The sequence below is a fragment of the Lissotriton helveticus genome, chromosome 1_1, assembly GCF_964261635.1.
Source record: "Lissotriton helveticus chromosome 1_1, aLisHel1.1, whole genome shotgun sequence".
NCBI lineage: Eukaryota > Metazoa > Chordata > Amphibia > Caudata > Salamandridae > Lissotriton > Lissotriton helveticus.
The window spans coordinates 1,154,102,307-1,154,124,449 of record NC_136057.1 but is presented as its reverse complement, the minus strand read 5'-3'; the positions used below and the strand labels follow the sequence as shown (position 1 = coordinate 1,154,124,449).

At 51.3% G+C, this 22,143-nt stretch overlaps 1 protein-coding gene across 3 annotated transcripts in view; it reads left to right on the top strand.

Annotated features, from left to right (window-relative positions):
- TUBGCP6 (tubulin gamma complex component 6) overlaps window positions 1–21,718 on the top strand; it is a 610,570-nt gene extending 588,852 nt beyond the window's left edge. For all 3 annotated transcript variants that reach the window (XM_078678997.1, XM_078679005.1, XM_078679003.1), the window contains one exon: window positions 21,521–21,718. In XM_078678997.1, coding sequence (XP_078535123.1) covers window positions 21,521–21,624 — 104 coding nt within the window. In that variant the 3' untranslated portion in view covers window positions 21,625–21,718. The remainder of the gene's footprint in view (window positions 1–21,520) is intronic.
- Window positions 21,719–22,143: the final 425 nt, after the last annotated feature.

The window sequence follows — 22,143 nt, the reverse complement described above, 5'->3', positions numbered from 1 at the left end:
CAAATACTTTGATCAGTTCAGGGATCAGGAGGTCCGGATACGCCTTGTAGAACTCCACTGGGAGTCCGTCGGGGCCCGGGGACTTCCCATTGGAGAGCGCCGCTATGACTACTCGGAGTTCTTCAGAGGTGATGGGCGCCGCTAGTTCGTCGCGTTGGGCGTCTCTTAGAGTCGGTAGCGGCAGCGGTCTGAGGTATTCCTCAGTGTCCGGAGCAGGGGTAGGCAGGCAAGAGCGGTATAGTTTGTCATAGTGACCAGTGAATGCGCAATGTATCTCCTGCTGAGTGTGCAGGAGCGTTCCATTAGCTCCCAGTATTTTCATTACGGGTTTCGTCCTTTCCTCCCTGCTAATTAACCATGTTAGTAGCTTGCCTGGTTTATCTCCTCTGTCGTGGGTACGTGCCGCGTGGGCTGCATAATTTAAACACCGTAGCCTCTCCATTAATTTCTCATGCTCCGCCTGCGCAGACCTCAACTCTGCTCCGTCATCCCTCACTGTATCTTGTTCATGTCGTATCAACTCTGCCTCTACCCTTTGAAGGTCTTTCTCAACGCGCCGTTTAAAGTTGACCTGTGTGCCCAGGCATTGTCCCCTTTTGACCACTTTGAACGCATCCCATTCTATCCGGGGGGTGGTGGCAGTGACCGTGTTCTCCTCAAAGTAGTGCGCTATATGTGTAAACAGTGTGTCTCGGAAAGGTGCGTCCAACAGGAGATCTGGCTGCAGTCTCCAGGTGGGGACAGGAGGGTGTGTGTTCGCCCATGTGACTTCCAACATGTGGGGATTGTGGTCCGAGTGCGTCCGGCCCATGTAATATGCATCTGTTACTAACGGGAGTAAGTCTTCGGTGAGCATGTACCTGTCTAGTCGTGTGTGTAGGTTATGGGCTCCCGAATAGTATGAGTACGTCCGGGTGTTCGAATTTCGGTGTCTCCATACGTCCTGCAGGTTCCAGTGAGTGGCCCAGGCCATAAGGGCCTTCATGGCGCCCACCACTGGCGCATTGGGTAATGGTGGGAAGGAGCGGTCCAGTGTGGTGTCTAGCACACAGTTGTAGTCCCCTCCCAGTATCCAGGGGATCCCGTGCCAGTGTGATAGGGCTGTCGAAACTTTCGCAAACAAAAAAACCCTGCTGGTCCGTGTTAGGAGCATAAACCGACGCCAAGACTAATGGGCGTCCATCCAGGCGTCCCTTCACAGCCACCAGGCTCCCCTCTCCGTCTATGTAAGAGTCTTCAATGTCAAACGGGGTCCCTGGTCTCATCCATATTAACACACCCCGTGCATAGGAGGAAAACCCTGTCGCGTACAAATGTCCTCGCCACCGTCTTCGTAGTGTGTGTACCTCAGGTGTTATCAAGTGTGTCTCCTGCAAGAGTGCTATTTGGACCTTATGTCTCTTCAGGTATGAGTAGATCATGTACCTACGCGAGGGTGTGTGTATACCACGCACATTCCAAGTGCAGATCTTAACCGCAGCCATCACAGTTTATCAGCAGGGCCCCATCTTCCCTCCCCCCAGCCACATACACCTCCCTGGAGAGCCCCTCACCGCCCTTCACAACAACATTGCCACGCATACCTGCAGGGCATAATAATGAGTACAATGAAATCGCCACTAGCCTGTGGATGCAGCATATTCCAAAAGAAGGGGGAGGGGGAACATGAACTGGGGATAATACCATAAGGTCGGCTGCTGAACGTGCAGTCGTCAAAACACTCTACTGAGATAGTCAACGTTCAAGTTTGGGGGGTTGCTGCCCATCACGCAGGGCGAAGGAGAGACAACCTTCAAGCAGAGCATGGGTGCGTGCGTAGTCACACATGGGGGAAGTGTGTGTTCCTGGTCGGCCACTCAGTGGGCCCCGCCGTAGACACTGCAGTGTGTCCATTAAGCCGCGCGGGACCACTTGTGCCAGTCCTCAGAGTGCAACGGCGGCCCGGGTCCGCCGAGAGGGACCGGTCCGGGGGGCCTCCGCTGTAGCAAGACCAATTAAGAGTGGGTACCTGAGGCCGTCTATTCGTTGACAGCCAGCGCCCTGCATGTCTCAGTGTCTACTCACTGCGTCTCAGGCGTGTGCGTCAGCGGGGACGGTCTGGTCCATCGATCTCCTCTCGTGTGGGCAATCAGTGCCTTGTGACTGTCTCCTTCCAGCACTCCGCTCTTTCCGTTCAGATAATGGTGGGAAGGGGAGTGGAAGGATTTGTGGAGCGATGGGAAGGGGACGCCAGGGCGCGCCATTCTGTTAGTCGAACAGGTCCGACATCTGTGGTGTGATGTCAGGCAAGTCACCCGAAACTTGTGAGTCTGGTATTCCGTAGATCGCCTCGTCGTCGCTCAATAATGCCCTGGGGCTGGTGACCGGCAGGGAGCGCTGGGTCGGCGAGCTGCTGAGTTCCGTGACCATCCGCAGGGCCTCCTGCTGTTCCCGGCGCATTTCCTCCTCGGGTGGGCTTGCGCTATGTTGTGTTCCGCTCGCTGCTGGTGAAGGTGATCTGTTCCTGCGCCTCCTTTTAGAGCCCCTGCGTTTCCTCGTCAGGGGCTGGTCTCCTTGTCTTTTGGTGCTTTTGTCCGTCCCATTGTCCAGCCATGCTTCTACCTCCTCCGAGGTATTGAAGAAGTGAGTCTTTTCGTTTGCTATAACTCGCAGCCTTGCCGGGAAGAGGAGGGAATATGTGAGTCCAAGCTGGCGTAATCGCCGTTTCACTACCAGGAAGGAGTGTCTCTGGCGCTGCACTTGGATCGTGTAGTCCGGAAAAAACATTATATTGGCATTATCCACCTGAATGTTGCCGAGTTTGCGGGTGTGAGCCTGTCGGGAGCGGCCTGGTCGGAACCCTGTGTGCCCGCTCGACCACGAAGTGAGGCGATAGGATACCCTCCACGTGTGTTGTAAGATCTCTCCCTTCCCATTTTTCGGGCAAACCCACTATTCGGACGTTGTTGCGTCTCGCCCGTCCTTCCGCATCCTCCGCCCTGTCTTCTAGGAACTCTACTCTGTTGAGAAGATCCTTTAGTTGCTTATCCAACTGTGTAACCCGTGGCTCCAGATCCGTTACGGTGTGTTTCAGAGTCGCGGTGCGTTCGGCTAGTTTTCTGTGATCTGCTTTCAGGTGTGTCAGGTCTATGGCGACACCGTCAATTATCGCCTCCAGCGATGCCCGGGTGGATTGTATGGAGTTCTCTAGCCGTTCCATGGCTGCCAGGACCGAGTCCAGTCTGGCCGTCACTGGGTCTGCTTCGTTCGATTTCTGAGGCTTGTCCATCTTGCCTTTCGGGTGCGTGCCCCCAGCTCCCGTGCGCTTCCCCGCACCTCCAGACATGGGCAGGGTCCTGCACTCCAAAGTCTCTGTCTGAGTGGTTTTCGGCGTCTCTGTTTGTCAATGGCCCAGGGCTCGCGAACGCTGATCAGGAAAAAAATTCTCCGGCTGTGGGTCCGAGGCAGGAGGGCCAGATGGGGCCGTGCGGGTCTTCTGCACACCGGGTGAATAAGTCAGGGCAGGTATGGCGTCTTCGCACCAGTGTGGGGATGCGATAGGGGGCTCTCCGTGTATTGACCTTGGTTGGGCCAGGCCGATCGGCGTGCGGGCCTCAATGTACCGGTATGTGTTGCACTGCCTCCCCGTCCCTCGTCCAGGCGCGGTCTGCAACGTCGCTCGGCCTCAGAGGTCGTGTGTTCTGTGTCCTGCACTATTCCGCCGCGGTGCTGCCCACTTGATGGTGCAGGATTGCGAAGGGGGTGAGGCCTTGTGAGTCGTTCTCCGTGCACCTCGTGGGCCTCAGCGTCCTTGATGAATGTAGGGCTCCCGGCCGGTAGGGCCTCTCGTGGCGGTCTTCCTTTCTCAGCCTCGGGTGAGGCGTTGTGAGCGTTCACTTCCTGCTTGAGTCCACTGAGGACGCCTCCCAGCGCACCCCTGTGACGGTCTCTGGCACGGCCGGACTTCGCGCTCCCAGTTCAGGTGGTCAGTGGCGGCTGGTGCTTTCGCGCCTCAGTGTCAGTGGGGTACAGGCCCAGTGTTCGACTCCGGTGACCCCCGCCCGCCTCTTCATCTGCACTGCCAGTTTGCAAGTCGTACTTGGCTCGGGTGTGCCTCTCCCGCGCTATGCCTGTGCCGGCTTTGGAGGTTCACATCGTCTGATTGCCGGTTGGCGCCGCCATGTTGGTGAGGGCGCCCCTTCCCAGGTATGTTGGGGGGCTCGCTGGCGGTCTCTGTTGCGCTCTCCCGTGTCCACTGGGCCTGTTTAGGCGGCGCGGGGGTCCCCAGTCTCTGGTCCGGGCGCCCCTGTGTTCCAGGGTGTCCCTACAGTGTATCGGTGTCCGTGACTGCTGGCAGGCGCGCAGGTCTCTGGACGGCGGGTCCCCGCCTGCTACACGCCGCCATCGGAGCTCGCTCTTTCTCTCCCGAAGCCCCCGCCAGTCGACACCGCTGCCAGGGGGTGGGGGGGATCCTCACCGCACCGGTAGTCTTGTTCTCGACCTGAGCCCCCACAGTCGCCGGCTCCAGCCCGTCACGGGCGCCTCCTTGCTTTCGGTCGGTGTCCTCCGGGGGTCGGCGACGGTCAGCAGTGTCCCAGCTCTGCCCCCTCTGTGCAGGCTCCGCACGTCTCCGGCCCTCGCGGCCTGCACTTCCGGTTCGGTCCCCAGGCTTTCCTGGCGGGTCCCGCCGGCGCAGCAGCTCCTCTCCCGGCTCAGACTGTCTCCGCAGGGCCGGTGCGGACCCGGAGCTCGTAGGACCTCGCAACTTGGTCCGATGCCGATCGGTGGTCGCACGGTGCTGCACCCCAAGTTGTGGCCGGCCAGTCGGGGTATTAGACGGATAAATTACTCCCAATGTGGAGGTTCACGCCGGAGCTCTCCTAAAACGCTGCCAGCCTCGCTGCGCGCTTAGCCACGCCCTCACAGATTGATACTCATAATGCTAGAAGGACGGGATATTGACTGTGATTGGGGCATGGCGCTCACGGCCTGTTACCCCCTAATTTTACTCTTTCTTTGAATTTTTTAGGGCGACAGGCACTCTGCAAGTTTTTCGATGGGCAGTTCGGAGCCCAGAGGGCAGGGCAGCAGGGTGGGGGGGTGTTGCGCAGGGATGTTTGGTTCACCTGTGTGGTGGTTTGTTGGTTACATCGGCACAGTAGAGCTGACAGAGAAAATCCGGAGGATTGTCAATTTTACCATGTAGACAATGGGGGATAAGGAAGTGAAGGTTTTGAGTTGGAACGTTAATGGGTTGGGGGATAAGATCATACGGAGTGTGGTTCTCCAGTACGTCAAGAGGCATGCCCCGGACGTGGTCCTGCTTCAGGAGACGTAACTAGTTGGCAACTCATGCAAAGTAATGCATAGAGGGGGGTTACTAGATGGTTGCACACTCAGGGTTTACATCTGGATCCAGGGGGGTGGGCATTCTGATTCAAAACACGTTTCCATTGGCAGTGACCTCCACTTGGGAGGATGATAGAGGCAGATACACCGGGGTCACGGGCATGTGGGAGGGCCGACACATCTATCTATGTTCCTCCAGGACTACAGGGCACGACATTTGCTGATCTGGGGGCGGTTCTACTCACCGTCCCAGATGGGCTTTTAATCCTGGGAGGCGACTTTAACGCGGTAGTCTCTGGCATGTTAGACAGACATCCCCATGGGAGACTGGACGGGCGGCGCGATGGCTACCAGATTTCATAGATGCAATGGGGCTGGTTGATAGCTGGAGGCTCCATCACCCGGATCAAACACAATATACATTTCACTCTGGGGCTCACCACAGTCTCTCAAGGCTAAACTACTGCCTTGTCCATGCCGCGCAAGCATCATACATAGCAGAAATCAGGCTCTTAGCTAGAGGCATCTCGGATCACTCTCTGCTGTGGGTTCACATGATCGTAAGTCAGGGCACTGCAGGGAGGGTGGCCCCAATCAACCCTTGGTATCTGCGCAATCCCAAGATTCGTAAAGACCTCATTAAAACACTGGACGAATAACTTTACCAAGAATGTAGGGTCGGTATCCTCCTCTCAGTCCTTGTGGGAGGAGTTTAAAACTGTCATCAGAGGTCAGGTTCTGTCCTTGATAGCAGGTTCTAAAAGGGAGAAGCAGAAGGAGGTGGTGGAGCTAGGGGCTGAAATTTACAGGTTGGAGGGTGAGTTGGAACTGGGCATAACGCAGGCTAAACTTCATCTGTTAAGCCTGAAGCAGCACGACTAAAAGGCACTGGTCTCGGACAGGGCTAAGGCTCTTAGCAGGGAACAACAGGGCAGGCTGTATGACTTGGGAGATAAGGCAGGGAAGCTTAATGCATGGCTGGACAGGAGAGAATGGGTGAGCCGTCTTGTCCCGGAGCTCCGAACGGAGGGGGGGGGGGGGGGGCATTACTTACTGAACCACAGGAAATAGTGGACAGGTTTTTGCGGACCACTTTCAGACGGTTTACAAGTCGGTCTCCCCTCACTCCTAGACTGACTCCCAGGTATTACTCCGTGACATCAAGCTCCCCTGTCTTTCCCCTGAAGACCGTGACTATATGGATAGCCCACTCACTGGAGACGAAATTGCCCAAACAATCCGTTTGTTAAATTCGGGGAAGGCACTGGATCCCAACGGGCTTCCTATCGAGCTCTACAAACTCAGGCCAGACAAACTCGCACCTTACTTGAAAGCGATGTTTGCGGAATCCAGAGACAAGGGAATACTCCCAAGGGAACAGAGAATAGCTACGGTGGTCACGATCCACAAGGAAGGCAAGGCTAGAACGGACTGCGCCTCGTAAAGACCTATCTCTCTCTTAAATGCTGAGCCGAAGATGTTAGCCAAGCTCCTGGCGGAACGACTGGTGAAGATGATCAGCGGCCTGGTACACCCCGATCAATCTGGCTTCATGCTGCATAGGAACACAGCCTTAAACTTGCGCAGACTGCACGGGTTGATAGATAGAGTTCACACACTGCGGGAGCCAGCCATAATCGCGTCGCTAGACACAACAATGGTCTTCGATGCAATTGAATGGCCCTATTTGAGTGCTGTTCTTGCCAAGTTTGGATTTGGTCCCGAATTCATCAAGTGGGTATGTCTGCTGTACGCGGAGCCGCTCGCCCAAGTGGTGGTAAACAACAGAGTCTCAACCCCGTTTTAGCTTGGTCGGGGCACCAGTCAGGGTTGCCCGCTGTCCCCCCTTCTCTTTAGTCTTGGAGCCTCTTGCAGCCTGGATAAGTTGGGAACCAATGATTAGAGGATTGTGGTGGTCCCCTGGATGGGAGGATCACATATCACTGTATCCAGACGATATACTGCTTTACTTGGCTTCCCCCCGTAAGTCCCTTATTGTGGTCTTAGATGTCCTGACCTCTTTTGGGAGCAAGATCTTTCTGTCCCCCACAAAACTGCCCTATACAGGTTAACACGGAGGGGTTCAAGTATTTAGGAGTTTTCATCTCACTGGATCCCTCGGTTAGGTATGCCCGGAATCTTCTTCCCCCCTCTACAGAGGCTCAAGAGCGATATTGCCAGCTGGAGGAAGCTTCGTATTTCGCTTCTGGGTAGGGCGGCCCTCTTTAAAATGATGGTCCTGCCTCGATTTCTCTATGCCTTGCAGAATACCTTGGATTTTGTGCCAGTCGGCTATTTCCGTGAGATTGAGGACCTTCAGAGGAGTCTACTGTGGGACGGCTGACCCCGAATCGCACTAAATAAACAAACACTCAGTTGGTACGATGGGGGCATCAGTCTCCCGGATATCCGGAGGTACTATTGGGCCGCCCAGCTGGCAGCGATCAACCACAGTACATACGGTAGTGTAGATGACCCGGGCTACGCCATGGGCAGGTGGCTCCTCCCTGGGGGTAAATATAGTAGGGAGTTGTATTCCCGACCGACCGAAGAGACTGGCGTTAACAGGACCAACGAAACATGCAGTACAGGTTTGGCATGATGCCACGGGTTCCCTGGGATGGAGGCACAAACTAACTTTAGCCACCCCGCATTGGGACTCCGAGAAACTTGGCAATCTCTGGATGACAAAAGGATTCGACAAGTGGGACCTTATAGGAATTTCCACTATCGATATATATGGGGAAAGGGGAGAGTTAAATCCTTTGAGGAGATGCAAAGGGAACATGAACTAGCAGATGCAGAATATTTCCACAATGTGCAGGTTTGGCACTCACTTCTGTCCACTTTGCCCAGGGGTATTGAGCCCCCAGAGGCCTCTCCATTAGAGGACAGAGTACTGAATGGTCACCTTCCTGAAAAGACAATCTCATTAATTTACAAAAAGCTAATTAACCATATGGCGGATCCCCTTCGGGCGTTGAGGGACAGGTGAGTGCAGGATGGGATAGAGCTTGACAACAAAGATTGGCAGATAGCGGTGTAATCCCCCAGGGAGGTTACAATACCAGCTCGCCTGAAATTAGTCCAACTCAAAATTCTACATATGATCTATATCACGGGACCTCGACTGGTAAACATGGGATTGTCAGACACAGGGCTATGCAAACGACAATGTGTCTCAGAGGTACATTTATGCATACCATCTGGGAGTGTACACATATTGCCACTTACTGGCACAAAGTGCATGTCACAATGAGCAAGGAATTGGGGGTCTCCCTATCCCCGGAGGCGATGAGGTGCCTCTTGAATATATGGGAACCCTCTGGCTTAAACACTTCTCAGACACAATGGGCCACACTAGGGTTCATGCTGGCTAAAAGAAATATCGCTCGATTGTGGGGGGCAGTGCAACCGCCCTCCCTGGAAACGTGGGAAAGCAATTTGGATTGGTGCATGTTTAGGGAGAAAACGGTATATCTTGCAAGGGGATGCCCCAGGAAGTGGTTGCTTGTCTGGGGCCCTTGGAATCACCATAGAGGAGAGATTTGTATACCACCCAGGAATGCTGCTCAGGATGTCCGCCCCCACCCCGTGAAGTTCCTTTTCAGTTGTATTTATTGACTATCCTGTAACCCCCTGATGTAGAGTCTGCAATTTTGAACGATCCTCTGTATTGAGCTTTTTGCTCATGTTTTATTTCAATAAAAAGAATTATAAAAAAAAAAGTAACCTAGCGCCTGTTCACATGTCCGCCCAGACTCCCGAAACACCCTCCATCTCTACACTGTCAGGCCTCTAAATCAACTGCCGATCGGCATCTAAGCATGCTGCTAATATTGCTGATCTCATCCTTTACAAAAATCTCGACCTATCAGAATCTTGGCTCAATGAATCCTCATCTCCATGTTTGGACCTCCTAGTCCCTCCCAACTACAACATCGCAAGGCTGGACAGTCAATCCAACAAGAAAGGAGGAGGCATTGCCTGCATCTACCGCTCTAACCTACTTGTCATGGAACTCCTGGCGGATACCTTTGAATCCTTCGAATACCTCGCCCTCGCTATCTGCAGCAACTCCGCCCAACTGTGCAACCTGCACATCTTTTATCACCCCCCAGGTATGATCGATCCTTCACCGACCACCTCATGGAAATCATCACAGTTAAGACTTTCACCAACGCTAATGATATTTTCCTTGGCGATTGTAGTCTGCCCTGGACCGATTTCAAGTATACACATGCCAACTCCATCAAAGACCTCTCATTCAAAAGGGGCCACTCTTGACTGGATCATCTCCAAAGACTCATCAGTCAAAGTCACCTCCATAGACCCTTGTGACAGGTCTGACCACCACACCATCGCCTTCCTTCTACCTGGCACCCACAAGACAAGGGCACCGCAACCGGTGATTCCCAAACGCTGGTTCAGAAACATCAAGAACCTGGACCACAAGGAGCTTGCTGAAGACTCGTTGCAAATCTGACACCCCCCCCCCTCGCAATATCACAACAGTCAATGGCCAAAACGATCACTACTCTGCGACTATACTGAACATCCTAGATGATCTAGCCCCACTAAAACTGAAAAGAACCCGAATCAAAGACAGAAACCCCTGGTTCACGGGATCCCTCAACAATGAGGAGAGCCCTTCGGCAAGCTGAAAGAACCTGGAGGCGGCACTCCGCTGCTGCTCATCTAAAACTCCTACGCCAGGCCAGAAATGTCTACAACAGGAACATACTCAATTCTATAAAAGAATTCTTCAGAACTGAACTAGAGAATGCCAAGAACAGAGCCTACAAGCTCTTCGAACTGGTCAAACACCAATTCAATAAACTGGCCAAATCCTCGAAAGTAACTCCCATCCCTCTAATATCCTCAGAGGAATTCTCCTCTTTCTTCGCTGACAAAATCTCAGCCCTTGGAAACAAACTCAGCTCCATCACATACCTACAACTCCTTCCTGACCCGCCTCCTTCTACTGCAACGCCCTCACAGGCTCCACCCAAAAATCATGCTCACTGGACTGACTTCGAAGTCTGTGACGAAGACTCTGTCTCCAAAATCCTTTCTACCCTAAACCCGAATAAGCATTTTAATGACCCGCTCCCATCCAACTGCCTTGCTGCCATCGCCCAAACCATTATTCCAAGCTGGACTGCAATAATCAATGCCTCTCTCCGGCAGGGAATGATACCCTCCCCATTCTTAAAAAGCTGTTGCTGGATCCAGCCTCCCCTAATAACTTCTTGCCCATAGCCAACATCCCCCTCCTAGCCAAAGTCTTGGAGAAGTGTGTGCAGCAGCAGCTAAATCAACATATCAACAACTTCCACCTACTCGATGACTTCCAGTCTGGATTTCGACCTGGGCACAGCACTGAAGCCCCCATGCTCCACATCGTTGATGATGCCCTCCAAGCCCTTGACTAAGGCAAATACTGTCTCCTAATCCTCCTGGACCTTTCCTCTGCCTTCGACAGGGTCAACCATGAAAAACTACTCGAACGCCTCAAACTCAGGATGGGATTGGAGGGCACAGTTCTTGAATGGTTCAGGTCCTTCCTCCAAAACCGATCACCTAAAGGAACAACCCTTTGCCCCACCCTCTACAACCTTTACCTAGAACCGCTCACCGAAGTACTACGCACGGCTAACATCTCCTACCATATGTACTCTGACGACACTCAGATATATATCAAAACCTCATCTCATGAAGAGATTCTCTCCCTGAATGAAGCTCTGAAACTCACTGTCCAATGGCTCACATCCAATCAACTCAAACTCAACGCAAAGAAAACAGAATTTCTCCTTATCTCCCCTCCCAACACCAACTCTGAGGTCCAATCATGGATTGAAGCTATCACAGCCTTAAATTGCCCACCGACAATCATAGATTCTGCCAAATCCCTGGGAATTACCCTCGACAGTAACCTGAACATGCGGGACCACATCAATTTGATGGCCAAATAAGCCAGATTTCACCTGAGCTACCTTAGGAAAGTGAAACCCTTCCTCTATGCTCCCGACCTAAAAATGCAGTCCAAGCACTTGTCATCTCTAGACTGGAGTATGGCTGTTCTACCCGCTCGGGTCTACCCAAGATCTCCGTTGAAAAAAGACTGATGCCTTTGGTAGTCATATGTTTTCTTTTGCGAGCCTGGCACTGCCATCTATAAATTGAGACTGTTTATTGGATCAATATACACATGCTCTTTGCCAGCAAGATCTTTCTGGCAGTCCCTAGAGGACCTCCTGGCTGAAACCATTTTCCTGCTCGAAGACTACGCGCTTTCCTTATCGTTTATCAGGAGCGCCATTATCCTTATCCTTTCACACTACTATTGGCCTCTGGAATCCACTAAGCCACAGAAGAATATCCTTTATTATATCATCAAACATATGACACAAGAGTTATCAAGACCCCGACTCTCTGGAGTGTTCCTGTTCTATTAAATAATAGTACCACAGACTCTCATCCTAAAGAATTATACATCAAGAAGACTGTATTCGGATCAACACATAGAGTCTCATATGACCATAAAATAATAAGTACTGAACACAAATTCTACATAGATAACAAGCATCAGTCTCACTTTTTGTAAATCGTCGGTGTTCAAATATACAGGAATCTGTGGCTCGATTCCCAGAAGAAGGCGCTGTTATAGCGGCGAAACGCGTGTCGGAACTTATTCCATTCTTGCCACGTCAATATTTGTTGAACTACATAAAGACAGTCTTCCTTTTTAGGTCTCGGCTAGAAACGCGCGAAGCGCGTTCTTGCCAGAGAACTATAGCTGTCGGCTCAGCCTACGAGTGGAAAGTGGATACAAGACCTGGCCACGCGCAGCACTTTGCCATAGGATTACGTTGCGCGCGTGAACTTCTGCTGTTTTCAATGCAATGCAGAACGAATCGGATCACGTCGAGCGCCTCGGGAAGAGTTCACGTGACTACTTTGGAATGCAGCGGTGAGTATGCAGAGGGGCGCGCAGCGCTGATAAACAGGCAGGCTTTATTTCAGGAAGCAGCGGTATTTTGATGTGTATGGCGATATTGTTTGGTACGAAACACTTAGTAGCAGGTTTGCAGTACCGTTTAAGGTGTGATGTGTTTTTCTAGAGGGGTTTGTTCTTTTTATCCCTCTGCTGCTCTGAAGTGGGATGGGAGTTTTGCCGCTCTCTGGTGTTTATGGATTAGGCACAGCTGGGTCCGAGTCTGTCAGATTAGTACATAGCAGCTGGACTTTATCCCACCGGAGTGACCCAAGAAGTGATGGGCGAAGTGTTTACAAGTAGCTGCACTTGCACTGGCAGGAGGGGATTTTGGAGCACGAGACCGGCAAAACCAGGGTTACCTGTGGTAACCGGGCAACCCCAGGCGGAGCCAATCAGCTCCACCTCAGCGAAGGAAAAAAGCATCAAAGCAGAGGTGAGCTGTGGAGGCTGGAACCGGCAGGGACCTTGGAGGGGCTGGAGGTCAGTGCGAACAAGCGTGTGCCTGTGTGACTATGGAGTGCGTCGTACAGCTGCGGGATGGCCGGGTAGGGTGGGGATCTGGAGGGCAGTTGGTGGGTTTGCAGTACTTAATTTGAGCCGGTGGTTGCTAGTGGGGGTCACCGGAACTTATTTCTCCTTCAGCTAAGCACCATGAGAAGGAGAGACACACTCACGGGAAAGCAGGGATAAAGAGAAAGACGGAAACGGGTACGTAGTATGAAAGGAGTGACCGGCACGCAAGGGATAAAAGGGTTGTGGGTTAAAGAGGCACGAAGTAAGTTCTACGCCTGGTATTCGGCGCCGATTTGTATTAGTCCCTCCGAGCAGAGCTTTGACCACTGGCAGTATTTTCTACAAATGAGTCCCTGGTCCGGCGTGTAGCGCTGCTGCAGCGTCTGTCTCTGTAGAGGCGGACAGGCTGAAAGGGACACCAGGAATTCTGACGGGCCGGAGGCCGGTTTGGTCCTCAGTGCCGGTCTGACTCTGCTCTAGCCCTAACGGTTCGTGTGGGTTTCCCTCAATCCTACTCTCTTTTGGGGCACCGCCTTCGAATTCTAAAGTTGCTCCAGAAAGTGAAGGTGAGCTTCTAGGTAATGGATGTATGGACCTAGGGTGCCTACCTGAACTGAACACATTGCCTCAAGGCGCTTTCTGGTTGGGTAGAGTGTGTGCAGGTGGGATTCCGGAAATACGAGACCTATTGCGTTGCAAATGCTTTTTTTAAATTGTACCTTTCTACCCGCGCGTTTTTTCCGCGTTTTGCTGCTTCTTTTATTTCTAGGCTTTTTCACGAGCGCTTCTTTTCCCCGCATTAAAGACGTACCCGAGCAGTTCACTTAACCTCCTTGTCACCATGTATAGCGCCTAGATGCCCTCACCAGTTATAAGCTGCGCTATTTACATCTTCAAATTAAACCAGCTCAGGTACATGCGTCCGTTACCTAAGCCACACTATTATTGTTTAATTGCTGCACAGGATGGCTCACTTGAAATCCCATCACGGGAGTCCTGCCATCAAAAATGGGAAAAACACACATTGGGGGAGGGCGCCCTCTTCCTCACTGTCCTTAAACCCAGCCTCGATCAGTGTCACCGTGAAGCATTCATTCAATGCAATTTATTCTCTTTTCGGTGTCTGACACGCTGAGGAAGAATGCCAGCTAATCACAGGGTGTTAATTGGGGCAGCCAGACACTTGGCTTCCCATTAAACACCGCCAACACTTTCTGCAGGGAGCAGGCTGTGGCTCTTTGTAATGGTTTTCGTGCACTTTAACACTCATCCGGCAGATGGGTTTAGTATTCGCTTTAGGCGAATATGAACGAGGTAGGTAGCGAGCAATATGTACAGAAAACACACATTGCCCTGGCATTGATGGGAATGGGACCCAAAACTAAACCTCAAATATTAATGTTCTGGGATTCTTCATAGCGCTTGGAAAAGGCAAAGTGCTTTCAAGCTTTCAGTAGCTCTTTCCACGCATCCACCCCCTCCCCCAAACCAAAGTTTCATCAACTAGAAGGGATCTAGAAAGAGAAAGTGCTATATGCAATCTTTACCTCATTGCGCCCCGTTTAAGCGCCCGCCACAGCGACTCCACCATCAGTTTGAACTTTATACTACGCGAGTGAGCTATGCTGACTTTCTACGGAGCCGCACTGATATATGTACATTTCCTTCTCTTTCCCTTCTTTCGTTATTTTTCCTGACTGTCCTTTTTCACTGTACCTTAAATGGTCCCTCTTATTATGTCCTCTTTCCTTAGACGTGCTTTTTTCCCTGTATTTCACGTATGCCTTCCCTTTGCACGCTTTTCCCTTCTTTGCACCCACTCTCAATTTGTCAAAAAAACATTTTGCATTGTCGCTTTAATGTCAGTCACCTCGTTTGGCTTCTGTGCCCCCATACCCACGTCAAAGTTGAGGGTCATCAGACATGCCAACCCTCCCGATTCCTATTTACAACAAGGGGTGGTGATGGACAGAGTCTCTGAATTAAGCAGAATACTCTCACCCAGTCAAGAGATCAGGGCTAGAGCCAACACAGTTTTTTAGCTCATTGCACCATCCCAGTTTCAGAACCTGGCTGTATGCAAATTAGTCTGTCCCTGGCCCAGTGCATCATGGGAACAGGGCAGACCAGACTACAAAAGCCAATTCTTACACTGGGAAGGAAACAAGCTTCCGGGGACCGGTTTCTGGCATTTCAGCCGTCTTCGGCCCGGCTTGCTTGAATCCTGATGGTGCAATGAGCAAGGGACTCACATCTGAGTATACCCTTCCACGCTTAGGGTGGACAAAAATATTTACAACAAGGGGTGGTGATGGACAGAGTCTCTGAATTAAGCAGAATACTCTCACCCAGTCAAGAGATCAGGGCTAGATCCAACACCGTTTTTTAGCTCACTGCACCATCCCAGTTTCAGAACCTCGGTGTATGCAAATTAGTCTGTCCCTGGCCCAGTGCATCATGGGAACAGGGCAGACCCTCCCGATTCCGGCGTTAGACTACCGATTTCAAGGCTAGTCTCCCGCCTCCCGATTCCTGCAAGCAGAAACCCGATGGCATGTATGGGTCATTAACATTTTTTTTTGCCGCCTCCTCCCCTTGAAGTGGATGTAAGGGGGTACAATACTAACCGATCAGGCAAAGACGTTTAAATTTGTTTTCGGAGGCCCACTCGTGCAGCCCTGTTTCAGCCGCACCTTCGGTTTCCTGAAAGTGCGGGAGGCTTGGGAAAACAAACTGATCCCTACCCCCTTATCGTGCTAAAATGGGCATGTCCAGCGGAAAGTGTGTATTCAATGCCGACAACCAGGAGTGTGTGGGGAGGGAGGGGGGCAGGGGGCAGGGTGCAGGGAAGGCTGCTTCCAGCTGCTTCTCCTCCCTAAACACCGTGCTTCCCGTCCCTGTCCCAAGCTGGTCCAGTGCTTGTTTTTATGTTTATGGCAGTTTCACCCTGTTCCCGGTAATTCCAACCTTTCAGCGTGCTTAGTGTGGGACAAACCTTAATTGCGCACTGTGCCTGACATTGTTTACTATTCAGCAACAACAAACAGCTTGCAAATCATCTTCATACACCAATACAGAGTTTGCTAAAAATGTCATGCAACACATTGTCATATACAATGCCAATAACTCAAACTTTAATTTTGCAAGACCTATTGCGTTGCAAATGCTTGTTAATATTGTGATTTTTATATTGTATATTTTGTGTTCATAATTAACTGTTGAATTTACTGTGTTTTTAACCATTCATTTTTAATAAAATAGAACCTATTTTATATAATTTCTACTTGCTTGACATTGCATTTTCTGTTGACTTTGAATGACAATTTAATCATAGACGTATAGCATTTCTAGGATGATACCCACATTGTGTTTTACCCTGTCCTAGAAGTTCCTTACATTGTCAGGGGGCCCTCGATACTTCCTATATGTCTCCCCTGAGCTGTACATGAGAGCCCCTATGTTCCCGTTCTGATGCTGTAAATTCCGGCGAGAGTGGGCACAAACACACCCCCTGTATTCAGCAAGCAGGGGTAGAGTCGGGGTGGGGGCCATGAGGCAGATGCCGGGCCTGGACGATAGTGAGCCTACTACGACAAGTGGCTAACAGCAGAGCAGTGGTCATTTTCCTGTCACTGCTGTGCTAGGCACTGGGCGTACTGTCTCCATACACTGGGCATGGTTGCAGCGGTGGCAAGGACAGAAATTAAAATGAGGTTCAGGTGCACCAGCGATGGTGGGTCTCCCTTGAGAGGTCAGGTGCAGGGCCTGGTGCTCCTTTCTCGTCCTGCTGCAACATGTGGCTGTGCAGGGAAGCGGTCCACGGTGAAGATCTCGCAGCGGCGGCGATGCAGGCGGATTCCACTTGGCAGCGGGCCCGCCCTAGGTGTCAACGAGGGTCAAGGGAGGCTCCCGGAGCTGCGGCAGTGTAGGCTTGTGATATGGCAGCGAGCTTGCTTTGGGAGGCGATTGTGGATTGGGGAGATCTCAGAGTGGCGGTGGAGCAGGCTGGCCTGACCGGGCAGTGGGCCCACCTACTAGGTGGGTAATGACCACACAAAGGCCCTAGGGTGAAGGTGGACTTAGACTTGATGGCGAGCCTACCTGAAAATCCCGAAGCAACCTCTTGCCGGGAAGGTCCCGGAAGAGCACATGCACCAGGATGCGGGGGCTCTGTAGAACTAGCAGGGTCCCATTAAGGCTCCCCCTGTCTGGCAACGTGTGTAACAATAAAGGCTGGCACTTGTTGACCTCATCCCGACATTGGGGTTGGATGAGATTCTGGAGGCCGCAGTGAATGGGGCTAGGGCCTAGCGGCAACATCGATGTAAACAGCAGGCCTACTACGGTCTAGAACATAGGTACTCACAAACGTTCTCTCGGGGGCCAAATTTACAGTGTGGCTTGTGGCCGAGGGCTGCACCGGTGGGGTCGGAGCTAAAGCAAAAAAAAATGTGTGACCTTGAGGTTGAACACAGGTCCCTACAGCAGACGCATTTGTCCAGTGAGCAACGAGTCCCGGCATACATCTCTCTCTCTCACTCTCACACTCTCTCCCTACCTCTCTCTCTGTCTCTCTCTCTCTCTTTCTGTCTCTCTCTCTCGGTCTGCCTGTCTCCCTCCGTCACCCTCCTCCGTCTGTCTCCCTCTCTGTCTCTGTCTCCATCTCTGTCTGTCGCCCTCCTCACTCTGTCGCCCTCCTCCCTCTGTCGCTCTCCTTCTGTCTCCCTCTCTCTGTGTCCCTCCCTCTGTCTCCCTCCCTCTGTGTCTCCCTCTCTGCCCCTCCCTCTCTGTCCCTCCCTCTGTCTCCCTCCCTCTGTCTCCCTCCCTCTGTCTCCCTCCCTCTCCCTCTGTATCTCTCCCTCTTGTCTCCCTCCCTGTCTCCCTCCCTCTGTCTCCCTCCGTCGCCCTCCCGCTGTATCCCTCACTGCCTCTCCCTCTGCCTCCCGCTCTCTGTCTCTCTCTGTCTCCCTTCCTCTCCCTCCTTCACCCTTTGTCTCCCTCCCTCCCTCAGTCACCCTTTGTCTCCCTGCCTCCCTCAGTCACCCTTTGTCTCCCTCCCTCTGTCACCCTTTGTCTCCCTCCCTCCCTCTGTCTCCCTCCATCTGTCTCTCTCCCTCCCTCTGTCACCCTCTGTCATCTCACCCTGTGTGTGTGTGTGTGTGTGTGTGTGTGTGTGCGTGTGTGCGTGTGTGTGTGTGTGTGTGTCAGTGTGTGTCAGTGTGTGTCAGTGTGTGTCAGCCCGGGCTGAGACAGCTTCCCCGGCTCACACACACAGCCACACCCGAGTACTTCACAGGTCTTTAAAAGACCATTTACATGTTATTAACGCTTTGCTGTATTTCACCTCTTAGCGCACCTGCATCTCCACTCTGACAATCACTGGAATCCCCCGGCCCCCACAGAGCAGAGTCTCTCAGAGTTAGGGCTGCTGCAACCGGCAGTGTTTGCTAACACTATTTAATTTTGGGGTTTTAAACACAGGTACGATGTCTGCAAGGTCCGTGGGTCGCCAAGGAATGCTTGCCGGGCTAAGGGGAGGTGGCAGGTCCTTCCGGAGACTTCTCTATAGGCATGGCCAATAATCTGGACACACGCCCTCCCCCCTCCATCCCCACATCCCCCGGCAGGGTGTCAGAACCAGGTTCCTTTTACTGGAACCAGGGCCGGTCACTTTCTTTGAAGGATTTCTACAGCGATGATGACCTTAGGACAAGGGGGGGGACCTCATAGAGAAATATGCATTGACTAGGCGTGACACCCTTAGGCTAGCCAGGCATTACAGTGGGCAGGGAGAGATCCTGCTTGTAGAGGAGGGAGGGATCACCAATCGAATCCCTGTGCAGCAATAACATCCGTCGTAAAGGCATATTGTGGCTGTACCCCTATATCTTAAATCTCATCCCATTGAAGAAACATGCCTATGTGGCACAATGGATGAGGGAATTGGCTATGGAGATTATTTCAAATGAGCTTTGGGGGCTATCTGGCAGAGGGCTTCCAAGTCCTTCATCTACCTCCGCTGCAAATAGAATGCCTACAAAATACTTGCACGTTGGTACCTCACACCTGTGTGTCTCCACAGGATGTTTGATGGTTAAGAGTTTTGTTGGACAGGTGTGGCCTGGAGCCAGCCTCAATAGCCACACATTAGAGGAGCTCCGGGCTCGTAAGCGCTGAAAGGCCAATATTCGCATTGAAATCCGTTCTTGCTAGTGGAATCGGAGCAGGGAAGCTTGCTGCACCGCAAAGGAGGGATCGGAGATGCCGAAATCACGATGTAAATTAGAGGAGCGGAGGCTGGAGCTGAGTCGTGTGAGCCCTACACGGTGGAACACCGCAAGGGGAAATCGAAAGTAGAAGCCGGAGCTAGGGAGAACCGCCTGATGAAGAGCTAGACAATCGGATGAGCCCGCTCAACGATCTCCAGCAACTTGAGTGTTATTGGGGCGATTCCCTGGGGATCGATGCTGATGGATCGCCGGGGCACTAGGACCGAGAAGTGGCCAGGCCCGTGACCGAGGGTGGCGAAATAAAATCAAAGGGAGCAGGCATGAGGTGGCCAAGTCCTGAGAACGATGAGGGCAGGAGCATGAGGCAATCAGAGGCAGCGGCGTCCGATTAGATAAATTAGCGGTCGGACTGGGGCAGCATAGGACATGTTCAGGGTACCGAGCAAAAAGGTTAAAAAAAAGGCCTGGGACCACGGCAGCTGGAGGAGGGGGTGCAGAGAATGGAACGGTGTGCGCTGACCGAGCGCATGCCTCTCCCCGCCCCCCATCTGAGGCATCTCTCTCTTGTAGCCTGGAGCATACAGTTGCTATCCTGATAGTTTAATATTTTGGCGATCATTGCCGGGGAGGCATAAGTCCGGTATGTTCCCCCTCCGTTGTGGATACTTTGTCTACATCTTTTCGTAGATCTGCTCCCCATAGTAGATTCACTTTGATAGATGCAGGCTCGATTTAGTTTTACAAAACCTTCCTGGAGCCCTGGATGGCCGCCAGTTTTGGGGTAGTATGCTGCTTGATCAGTGCTTTATATGGGCTGGTACTGTCCGGTACGGCGTACCAGCACTTTTTATTTTGAGAAGGAGAGTACCGGCATTTCTCAAGAGCAGCTTAATACATTTAATTGGCGAGTACCGGCACTTCTCAGAAACAAGCAGGTACTCTGCTACAGAGTACCTTTACTTCTATTTTTCCATTTCAAGCACTGTGCATGATCATGTTGGCCCCAGCAGAGCGAGCCGCCTTGTCCTTGCCCATCTTGCGTGCACCTCCCAGTGCACTTGTCCCAGTCCACACAGGCCGCCCCAGTGCTCTGACAACTTGGGACACCTGCGTCGTCAGGCTGTGCAGTTTAGGTTCACTTTACTATTCCCTCTGGGGATAGGTGGGGGTGGGTGGGGTGAGAGAGACTGCCCCGCTCCAATACCCCACTCTCCAAGGTCTCTCTCAGTAGCCTGCAGCTGTGGGGCCAACCCACATATGGGTCGTTGATTATTCCGCAGGGTCAGCCCGGTTACAATTACCAGTATTGTTGCACAGGGTCTCGTGCCGCATCCAAACAGACGTCTGACCCTCAAATCCCATAGGAGGCTTCCCCCCATAGCATCCCCCTCAGCTCAGCAGTTAAAAGCATCCCATTTTGCCGCTTCGAGGAGACTGAAAGCACCGGATCTTCAGCTTAACATGGCTTAATGCTGCTTTGTAAATAAGGCACCCTTTCACGCTATACTTACTGTGAAAGGGGCGGGCAATGGGTGTTTTGGTGGGCATTCCCATTGATTTTGACACTGCCCCATATTTACAAGGTTGGCGTAAATAGGGTGCAGTGCCAAAATTAGAACCTGGCGAAATGAAGAGATATGCTTATTTCTCCTTGCTTTTGCTGTTTCTATGTGTGTTGTGTTGTGTAGCACACATAGAAACAGCAAAACACTATTGATTATGTGCCGGAGGTTGTCCCTTCCTGCATATAAACAATAATTAAAAAAGATGAGGGGTTGCAACTTCCATGTGTGCTGCACAAAGCAGCACACATAGAAGTTACAAAACGCCATTTCAGATCATTTATGTGCAGGAAGGGACACCTTCCTGCACATAAACAGTCCTTCCCCTCAACGCAGGCACCCTTGCAGCAAGGGTGCTTGCGTTGCCCTAGGCTGCTAAATTTAGCACGGCGCAGGGGGAAATGCAGGCCTGCGCCATATTCTTGTAAATACAGTGCAGCTCTGCATTTCAGAAGTTGCAGAGCTCTGCGTTAAGCCTACAAGGCTAACACCGCGCTCCGTCACTTCTTTTGGAAATATGTCCCATATATTCTGGGATGTCTTAACACGTGGGAATATTCCACCTTTATGACATTCAGAGATGATACTGATGATGCAGAATTAGGATTACAAGTAAGTAACATTTCTTTGCCTGAATTTATACTTTCACTTGAAGCCACTCTCGGTGGGTAGACTTATCCAGACATAGGGAGCAGTTCACAAGAGTGAAGCAAATGTTAAATTACAAAGGGTTTGCAACCATTTGTGGGCAACAAAGATCTTCTTGGGAGATTTTCAATTTTAGAATTTGTTTACATTGAACTCAAAAGTTATGAATTCATAATGCAAAGATATTTGCTTTCAAATCTTAGGATATCTCCACTGACGGTTATTTTCTCTTTCTACAGTGGTAACGAAACTGGCAAATCTAGGCCACCAGCCACATTTGGAAGATTTTCTGCTCCAAATTAACTTTAATAACTACTATAAAGAACGACTGAACCCTATTTAATGCAATCCTGACTACAGTTACCTGTAAATCAGTCTGTTGTATATATTAAATTGTACTGTAAATAAAGTATAAATATTTTTTTCACAGAAATAAATGTGCATATTCATTGACAGAAAGGTTATATACTCTTCATAAGATTGAAATCATAAATTATATGTAAATCACAAACTTTAGAAAGAAGGAAGTATTTAACTGCACTAAATAGAAAACCCATGCCCCGAAAGCAGCTCATATTCCTCTGTATTGTTCAGTTTTCCCATCTTCTGAATGTTTTTTTTATAGCTGTAGCAGTCGTTTTATTTTTCACACACTTCTATTTGGAGTATGTTGCTTTTTTAGGTCCACCAACCTACTGGCATCCCCCACCTTTAAATTCCTTTGTAAGAAGATACTCAGTGGAGCACTTTAAGTTCTATTACCCCATTTCATCAGAGACTAATAAAGTTCTGACGTTTCCCGGCTTGGCTATGCCTTTGAGAGATTTCATTTCCCCCTCCAATTGCAGTTGGAAACTTGATG